Below are 9,908 nucleotides of genomic sequence, written 5' to 3'. Positions count from 1 at the left end.
CTGCCCACAATATTTTAGAGTATTCCTATGTCCATTTTGACTCTGGCTCAGGCCAGGAGTCTCACTGGGGCAGGAGAGCAGTGCAGAAGGCAGCCAAAGAAAGGGGTGAGTGGTTTAGGGATACAGTGCTGTTCCCAGGCTTAGGATGCTCTGGGAATGGGGAAAACCCTCTCTGAATTAAAACCTCCCTGGCCCAGGTTTTAAGCCCTCTGCCCACAAATAAGACCACAAAACCCTCTCAAACCATTGCCATATTTTACACAGACAAAACAAAACCACAGAGAAGTCTTGATTTGAGGATCTCTTTGAACGCCCTACCCCTGTGAGGCAGGATCCTTGCAGTTCTGCAGCAGCCTCGCTGCTGTTTCAGCAGGGACACGGTGGCTTTTGCAGGCTATCTCAGAGGAAGCAGAGCTCCTTCCAAAGCAGGAGCATGGCATATAGTGCTTTTCATGTTTTGGTCCTTGGGGAGGTCTCTGTTGGTGCTGTCTTGTGCCTTTGGCTTTAGTACGGATCGCTCAACCTGCCAGGCAGAATTGGATAATGTTTGCTTATTGGCACAGCTAAAATACAGTTGTCTCTGTTCAGCTCCATCTTCAGAGCCATCTGCTAGCCAGGGGATGGAGTTTGCATGCCGGGAGTGAACAACTGCTCAGGAAAGGGCATCCCGAGTTGTTTGGGGGATCAAGGACATTGAAGGGCCCCTGGGGCTGGCAGCAAGTGGAGGGAGCAAGCTGAGAAGGGAGAGGGGGTGGAGAAGTCCAAATAATTGCGAACGGAGGAATATGAGGACCTGTGGGGAACTGAGACAAAGGAAGGGATGTCCCAGGGAGAGGAAGAGGAATCACAGAGAGGGAAGGGAGAGAGGGAAGGTGGGGAAATGGCAAGGGGGCAGCAGGGGAGGCACCAGTGCCGGCGTGAGGACTGCTGCTGCCTGCCCATGCCAGGGAGCAGTGCCCAGCGCTTGGCAAAGAGCCTACGGCAGCGGTTCCCTCTGCACCTACCGTAAATCTCAACGTCATCATAGATGTCAGTGTCCCTGTGAGGAAAAAGATGGGGTGCTGTGAGCAGTCTGGTCTCCCTTGTCCCCACCCCCTCCCAACACCAAGATAAGGGCCAGATCTTGCTGCCATGTCTGTCCCGTCTCTCCTAACATGTCTACAGACTCTGGTGACCGTCACGCAGACCTGTTCACCTCCTCCCACCCTTGTGCTCTCCCCGCAGAGATGGGATCCTCCAGCATGGGGTGAGCATGGCTCTGGCCCCTGTTGTGTTGTGCACAGATGGTGGCCCTGTCCCAGGCTGCCAGGAGCTGCAGACCCAGCTGCATGGAAGGGCAGCGTCAGCCCATCGCACCATGCCACCAGCAGCATCTGAGCAGTGCATGAGCAGGTCCCACATGAGGGACCACAGATTAGGGAATGCTCACAGTGCCCCAGGAAGTTGCTCCCAATGCCAGAACCTCTCCTGACACCAGAAATGGCGGATTCAACTCCCAGGGTAATTAGCCAGTGTTATGCTTATGGTCACTGCCTGGGTTGGATAGTTTTGAACTGGCACTCAACGGCCAGGGCTGGTTCAGTGCCAGGCACTCGCTAAGCAATTGCTACAGCTTGTGGAGTGGGGAGGAAGGGACCAGGGAAGAGGTACTCACAGGTGTAGCATCACAGCCCGGGGTACGTAGCCGTCTGCAACAGAGCAAGGAAAAGCATGTCAGGTTGTGCCAGAGCCGGGGCACGAGTGGGGTCTCACCCCAACACCTGCCTCTGCCCAAGACAGGCAGGGTTTAGCAACAATCTCACATCCCCAGGGAGAGCTGGGGGCAAGGAGCAACCCAGGTCAGGGAAGCCGAGCTGGACCCTTGGGAAGAACCTGCTCAGGGAATGAGCGTGCCAGGCTGGGTGGCAGCTGGCTGGGAAAAGCCTGATCCCTGTCTGCCTGGGGGATCTGCAGCCCATTTCACCTGAGCATCCTTAGGTACAAACATGGCTTGTGGAGCCCGTGCCTATGGCAAAGCCTAACGTGCTGGGCTGGTGGCTGAGAGGCTCCAGGAACTGCAAAGGCTTTTAGCAGAGGGAGACAACAAGCCCAGCTAACAGCAGAAATGCTGGTGCCAAGCGGGAGGAAGAGCAGGACGTCTGTGCAAAGAGAAGTGGGAACAGCCGAGACCCAAGGTACATGTCAGGTCTGTCTAATGGCAAGAGGCTGTCTCCTGCTGTCTACTGGGGTGTGTGTGCATGAAGAATCTTGTTCCCAAAACTTTGTGCGCTGTGATCCCCACTGTGGGCAAGGCCTCAGCCCCCACAGACTTACATCTCCTCTGGCTGTTTCGGCAGAGGATTTGCTCCTGATTTGTAAACTGAATGACATCAAGAATTTCTCCTCGTCTCAGCGGCAGGTTCTTCCCTCCGCCCCTCTTCTCCATTGCTGCGGGGTCGACCATCATCTGCGTCAAGACCTTGATGCTTCCTTCGAACTGAAACACAAACAGAAATGCTGCTGCTCAGCAGCCACCCCAGGGGAGTGTGAGCTGGGCAGGCCCAACTGCTCTCCTTTCTTGGAAAAAGCGGATCCCTCTCTACCCAAATGGTCTGTGGGACTGGTCTGATCTGGGGATATTTCAGTGGGGAACAGGGCAGGTGTGACCTGGGTATTGGCTGGTCTCTGTGGAGCACAGCTCCTCTCTGCCATTGCGTTGTCCCGTTCCCAGGAGGTGAGGGGGAGCTTAGAGGAATAAGCACTCACTCATTGCTGCTCACCTTGAATTTCTTCTGAAACTCCCTGTCTGCCTTCTCTTCCTTCTTGCATTCCTTGAGTGTCATTGGCTTCATCTTCCGGGAGACCTGGGCTTCTCTGCAGAGTCATTGTGAATCACGGGAAAGCTCAGGTGACCCCATGCTCTGCTCCCTCCCTTCCCCTTCTTTCCCTTGGCTGCTTTCCCATTGCATTTCCCTGCACCAGCTCTGGGGCTGCTGGGGCTCTTGGGCCAGGTTTAAACCTGCCCCTTGTGCTCTTCACCATGGACATTTCTATCACAACCCAGCAGAGACCACCAGCTTTGTCAAAGCAGCAAGGAGCTCTGGCCATTTTGGGACCCTTAGAAAGAGTACAAACCCATTACCTCTGTGCAGCTGCCAGCAAAGCAACCCTGTTAGAAGCTTGACCAGCATCTCCACCTGTAAAACCAAACCCCAGGAAAGGTGCTGCCATGAGGCTGCTATAAGGTGTAGACACCCGCTGAGACAGGACGCAAGACTAAAACACAGCAAGAGCTTTCTCCTCCTGGGACCAAACCCTCAGTTTGCTCCCTAAGCATGGGGGGGATCAGGGTTTCCCATGGCCATTTACAAGGCAGCAGAGAAACCCATTGCCCTCCTGTGCATGGGAGCAGCGGGCTCCGCTGCTGCCCGTGGCTCATCAGGGCCTCGAGGCTCTCTGAGCTGCCGCACATACCCCAACCAGCATCCCAGCCCTTCCTGTACCCACCTCCTCCGGAGCGGGGATATGCTGGCAGCCGGGACACGGGAGGCAGCAGAAAGCCTTGGCCTCTCCTGAGCAGCCCAACGGGCTCTACGTCGTCGTATATCTCATCTTCACCCCTGCAACAAGGCAGATGGCGATTAGGAAGCCCTGTTGCAGTGATGGCACTGGGCACCAAGGGCAGGATCGAGGATGCCAGGAGGAGGGTGGGCAACAGGCGGTTGGGCTGCCCGTGGGTTGGCCCCGGCTCTGGGACAAAGTGGGATGGCAGCTCTGTGCCACGTGCCAGCAGCTCCTCACAGGCTTGGCAAGACAGCAGAGCAGCCTGGTGTGCAGGAGATGGGCAGTGGGATTGCGATGGCAGCAGCCAGAATTGTGTGGTAATGCAGCCCATGAAGGATGGTGCTTTGCACTGCAGGAGCTGCCTGCACAAGGTGCTGTTCCACACTGGGCTCCAGGAGCAGGCAGGAAAACTCAAGGACCCTCTTCCTGTTCCCTCTTGGGCCCTTTCCACTGGATCAGGACAGCCTGGAAGCCACCTAAAATAAAAGAGCTGCCTCGGTCCTTACCCCGTTACACTCGGAGCATCCTGCGGTGGGAACCGAGCTGGGGCTGATGCAACGTAGCCTGGTTTCAAGTAACCTATGGTAAAAAGAGGAATGGGAGGGAGCATCGAGGGATTATTTCACATTTTCTCGTCGACTCTATCACCCACCCTGAGGTCAAAGCCGCCCTGGCCTAGATTTAGTACAGAGGGATGTGGGGAGATAAAACTGACTGCACATCTGGATCCAATGAGGAGTTTTTACTCCATGGCCCACCTGGGGACTTTTATTTCCTACCAGCAGGCTGGGGCATGGCTCATCAGGGAACTCACTGAGGAGCTTTAATATGTATTGTCCCATTCTTATGTCCCTAATGTTACTTACTCCCTGGACCAGTGACAAAAGGGGAGGGGAAGAGGCCATAATGAGTATTTTGAATGTGGTGAAAACCCTAAACTCCAGATCTGTACCACAGGCAGGGCAAGTCCTGGATGTCTCCATGTGCTCAGGAGCATCATCAGCCAGAACGTGCTGCTGCACCCTCTATGATTGCTGGCATGCCTACATCCCTGCTAAGATCCCATTACTTTTCTCACCAGCCTCGTAGCTGCCACCAGCCTGGTCAACTAGGCCAACTTATAATAATAACATAAACCAGCTAGGTTTTGCAGTTCTCATAAGGAAAGGAAGAGAGGCCCAACTCGCACAGTTGCCCTCTACCCTGTGGCTACAGCATGAGCCATCCTTTAAACAGTATGGTGAACAAGAACTTAGAGAAGCTGAGCACGAAATGGGATTTGAAACAGGTTTCATCACCCAGAGTGTGGATTAGCAGACTGGCAGCTGTTAGAAACCAACAGATCTGCCTAGATCTGGAAGGCCACTGTGGAGCGTGGCAGGGCTCATGCCGAACAGAGAACCACCATGTCCAAGAGGCACCAAGTCCTGCATCCCACAGACAGTGGTAAGGAGGACACACCAAACCAGCACCATGGCCCTAGTGGCCATAGATCCGGCTGTGCCTTGGGAGTCTCAGCGGCTCCCTCGGGCTTGGAGGCGGACGGTGTTGCAGGCGATGTGCTGCCAGCTTCAGAGTCTCTGCCCCTTCGCCAAAGGGTGTGTAAGTGCTTCATGCCCATGGGATGAAGACCAGCTTTGCTTCCCACCAGTCAGGCTTGTCTGTCTGCTCTTACAGCCACACAACAGTGGACTGGTTGGAAAGGACCTCTGGAGTCTTTCATCCAACCTCCTGCTCAAAGCAGGGCTGGCCTCAGAGCTAGAGCAGGTTGTTTAGGGCCTCATCCAGGTGACAAGTGAATATCTCCAAGGATAGAGATACCCATCTCCCTGGTGCCTGCTGCAGGATTGCACCACTTTCACAGGAAAGAGACTTCTCTAATATCTAACTGGAATTTCCCCTACTGCAGCTCATGCCTGTTGCTCAGCAGGTCCTGCTCGCGGTCACCTCTGGGAAAAGTCTGGCTCCATCTTCTCCTGTTTAGGTAGCTGTGGGCAGTGAGAGGATCTCCCCTTTGCTCTCTCTCCTCCCAGCTAAACAAGCCTGGGTCTCAGCCTCTCTATCCCCACATGCTCCAGCCCCCAACCATCTTAGTGGGCTCACTCCAGTTTGTCAGCATCCGTCATGTTACTTGCTCCAACCCTACTCGCTACAAGTACTCCAGAGCCTGATATCTATCTCCAGCCAGGGACTGAGCACTTTTAGTCCCCTTTGTTTCTTCACCTGCTTCTCTCTCATTCTTTTCCACATGCTATGCCTATAAAAGCCCTTTTGGCATCACCAGCCCCCACCTCTCCGTCAGCCCCCCCAATATTTCCAGCTCCCAGGAGCTCCAGACTCTAACTAGGGATATTTTCCTTCCTGAATGAGTGGCATCCTTCTCTTGGAGTCTTGCAGGTGCCTGGCCGTACCCAGCTGAGCACTCATCGGTGGCTCCGTGGCAGGACGGCTGGGTGCCCCAGGACATGCAGCCGCAATGAACTTCTCCAGATCCACAACAGGAGGGCGCCTGGGCTTGGCCGGCCTCGCTCCCAGTGCCTTGATGTGTGGCAAAGGCTTCCTCGGAGGCAGAGCTGAGTGCCCTCTCCCATGGGGTCTTCCCGCAGCACCCAGGGAGGCTGCAACAGCTGCGCCTTTGGCAGGAACTGCTGAAGCACCTTTGTCTTTGGCGAGTGGCCGGGTCTGCTGGGCTGGACTCCTCTGGGGAGGATCAGAGGTGGCTCCCACCTCCTTGTTCAATGTGTCTCCTCCTCCTGGCTTTGCAGGGGCTGGGTGGAAGCTGGCGTCTTGCGCAATCCCCTTCTTCAGTCGCACCATCCATCCCGGGGTCTCACAGGTGGGATGAGGAGGCAAATGCTGTTCCACACTCTGACCTTTACTGTGAGATGGAGAAGCCCTGCTGAAATCCACCCTCCTGGTCCGGGGGGTCTCTGGGGGCGGCTCGCCCTTGGAGCCTGGCGCAGGGGTCTGTCCTGGCTCTGTTGCAGGAGATGCTGCAAAGCGACTCTCTGGCCAGCCGCCCGCTTCGGAAGGGTCTTTCCTGTTCCCTTGGAGCTTTGCCCGTAGGTGCCTCACCACGGCCTCTTTCCCCTCCAGATGTGTCTGTGACCATTAAGAAAAGTTCCAGTTAAAACACTATGAGGGAAAATGAGTCAAAGCCCCTGCTGGGGAATGCAGTATTTCTTCAACATGGCCTGACATTAAGCCTCCTCCGTGAAACATGGTCTTTGCTCAAAGCAGTCCTGAAACGTGTCTGAGAAAACAACATTGGGCTGCACCAGATCAGGAACAGGTCCCACCACCATGAGGGCATCCAGGAGGTGTTTCATGGAGTCTTTTGGTCTGATCCACCCTTCATCCACTACCAGGGACCATCAAAACAGAGGGATTGGGTGGGGGATTATACCCTACTAGTAACAAAGCTCCTGAGGGCAGAATTTGAGATCTAGAGATTGCCCAGGGTTCAGATGGGAGCAACCTGCCTTGCCCTGGTCCTGGTTCCCATGAAGTCCGTGGTGAACTCAGGGAAGTCGGGCAGGAGTTGTTGGGGAGACCACACAGAGCCGTCACCATCCCTCCCTGAAGGAAGACCTGGGACAGCACTGCTGAAACTCATCCTGCCAAAGCCTGTGTGCAAAAAAAAAAAGGCCAAGAGGCAGCAGATCTGCCCTACTTTTCTGACCAGTGTGTTTCCTGTGCTGCTCACACCACGCACACGTGAACTGGGACACACCGGCCCCAGCGCAGAGCTGCTGCCGGCTTCCTAAATGACCAAAAAGCACCTTTTTCTGAAGTCTCCAGAGAAAGGCTGCCAGGAGGAGGCTGAATGACTTTTGGAAGAAGAGTGCCAAGTTCGAGGTATGGCACAAAGCTCAGGTGGGATGGGGTTACATTTTTCCTAAGCTTCTCAGATGGACCTTATGGGAGGAGACAGATCATCTTACCTTCCCCCATCTTTCTCCCACCCCCTTGTCACCGGACCGTAGTGTCCCTTTGCACTGGAGCTGACTGCTCCGCTTGCCGTCATCAAGCTGTAGGCTTTGATTTTGAAGTTCTCCTGCCTCTGGGATTTCAGTTTGGGTTTGTGCTTGCGTAATGTTATTCTTTCACAACAAAAGGGCTAGTATGCAAAGAAGCTAGCACAATATTTTTAGACATAAGTGCTCAAATGTATATATACCTAAATAAGTGCAAGTGCCCCTTGCATCCCCAGGTAGTCACCCCAATTTCTCTCGTAAACACCGCAAATGCAGCACTCTGAGCGTAGCCTGTGGTAAAGCAGCACAAATTTGCTGTTTCCTGCACACCAGGCAGTGGGGCTTTCACCCAAACTAGTGAAAAAAAAAGCAACTTCTTCCAGATTCCCAAACATGCTGCTGGGATTTTTGGCACCTGAATGATTCAGAGGTTTGTAACAATCAATTTTGGAGCCATTCCATGAGCTGGGACTTGCACAGAGCCCTCAGGTGCAACCGTGGGATACAGCACCACTGTCACTGTGATCAGTTCCAGGTTTTTCAATACATTTTGCACTGGTGGGTGCTCTCCTGGACTCAGTGGACTCCTCTTTCATAGATGTTTATATCCAGCCCAAGGTCACCCAGCAAATCTCACACTAAGCCCAGGAACTGGCCAGAGACCTTTGAAGCTCTCATCAGCTCAGACATACAGGAGGACTTTGTCTTCCAGAAGGAGCGAGGGTCTCGGCAGCATCCAGCCCCCTCTCAAGGACACCACCAAGGCCTTTCCAAGCAGGAGACATGGCTCCACTCCCTGCACCCTGTCCCCAGATCCAGTACCTCCCAGGTCTTGCTCTTACTCACCATTTTCCATCAGCGGATGCTTTCCTGCGTGCTCACCTCCTTTCTAAAGACCACCGGAGGCATCCAAGCAGAAGGACTTGTGCAAGGCGAGCCTCTCCGAAGTCCCTCTCCCCTGAAACCAGAAGCTCTTTCCTAACAGTTGGCAAGAAGCTCTGTGCAACACCAGGAAGTCGCAGTAGCTTGACTGTGAAACAGCACGAGGAGGAGGAGGAGGAGGAGGAGGAGGAAGAAGAAGAAGAAGAGGAGGAGCAGCTCTTGATGCACCATTAACTTGGTCTCTGCTGCTATTGGGAAGATTGAAGGCCACCAAGCCCTGCTGCCCATAAGACAGTCTCATCCAGCAAAGAGCCTGGGGTTTGGGGGGTGACTCTGGGATGTGAGGGATGGGCTGCTGCGAGGACTGGGAAGGCGCGTTACATTCTCATCTGACGGTGGCCGACGTGAACCCACTGCAGGTCAGGTCTTCAGAGCCCCGCAGGACCTGAAGAGGGTGGAAGTGATTCGTGGGGGTCGCACGGCAAAACCAGCATGACTTCATGCAGCCGAGCTCTGCAGCAGCACGTGAGGGCTGGGAAGAGAGCTACGGCTTTCCAGCATACCCAAAACCATTTGCTCCGTTGAAGAGCCGACCTCCGCCGGGAAGCAGAGGAAGCGCTCTGCATGGCGCGGCGCTGTGTTGGGCCATCTCTGTGTTGAAATGTCCCGGTTTCACTGTTTATTGCCGCAGAGGCAGGAAAGGTCTGACAGGTTGAGTCAAGCCCCAGGGCTGGCTGCAGGCAGGCAGGCGCTGATGTCCCTGCCCCAGGGTGGTGTGTCCCTCCAGCCCTTTCGGAAGATGTCCCACCAGCAGTATCTGCGGATGCCGTGAAGGATAAGACGGTGTGTTAAAAGATGTGGGGAAGGCCGGGACGGGCATGTGTTGGCCAAAGGTGGTGGCCCTGGGGGTCCTGCTGTAGGTGGTGGGTGCCCAAGGGGGGGAACTGGAGGGTTTGATCCCACCAGCCGGAGGCGGGATGTGGAGAGGGTGTCCGGAGGCCCGACACCGGACCCACAGGGAGGTGATGTGGGGGCACAGGGCGGGCAGGCAGCGGTGACAGCCACCTCCTTGGAGAGGTGGGTCCCCACTACCACCTGCTCCACTGCTCCGGTGCTGCTGCCGTGGGGAGGGCAGAGCCCTGTTTGGGGAGAGACGGCAGCCAAAGTGCCGTGTTTGGGGGACACGGGGTGACGGGGAGGCCCCAAAGGCCACCTTTGAGGAGGACTGGGATGATGGGGAGCTCAAGGCCCGTGTTGGGGGGGGTTGGGGCGGCAGAAGGGCCGTGTTTAGGGGGGGAACGAAGGTGACGGGAAGCTCAAGGGCCATGTTTGGGGGGACGAAGAGTCCTATTCCGGGGTGACGGGGAGGTTCGAGGCCCGTGTTGGGGGGTGATGGGGACCTCAAGGGCGCTTTTGGGGGGACGGGGAGGGGAGCTGAGCCCCCCGGCTCTGCGGGCAGCCCCGCTGCCGGCCCAGCCGCTCCGCGGGCTCCGCGCCCCGCCGGGC

General features: G+C 55.7%; 1 protein-coding gene across 1 annotated transcript; it reads right to left on the bottom strand.

Moving 5' to 3' along the window:
* Window positions 1–242: 242 nt before the first annotated feature.
* PRAM1 (PML-RARA regulated adaptor molecule 1) lies at window positions 243–8,517 on the bottom strand. The gene is made up of 10 exons (XM_049809081.1): window positions 8,367–8,517; window positions 5,955–6,645; window positions 4,050–4,122; window positions 3,487–3,599; window positions 3,122–3,176; window positions 2,760–2,853; window positions 2,314–2,476; window positions 1,655–1,688; window positions 1,005–1,039; window positions 243–523 (listed from the first exon to the last, which is right to left on the bottom strand). The coding sequence occupies exons 1-10, from the start codon at window positions 8,367–8,369 to the stop codon at window positions 519–521; spliced, it is 1,266 nt and encodes a 421-aa protein (XP_049665038.1). The 5' UTR covers window positions 8,370–8,517; the 3' UTR covers window positions 243–518.
* Between the last annotated feature and the right edge of the window lie 1,391 nt (window positions 8,518–9,908).

The sequence above is a fragment of the Accipiter gentilis genome, chromosome 8 (assembly GCF_929443795.1).
Source record: "Accipiter gentilis chromosome 8, bAccGen1.1, whole genome shotgun sequence".
NCBI lineage: Eukaryota > Metazoa > Chordata > Aves > Accipitriformes > Accipitridae > Astur > Astur gentilis.
This window is presented reverse-complemented; position numbering and strand designations above follow the sequence as displayed.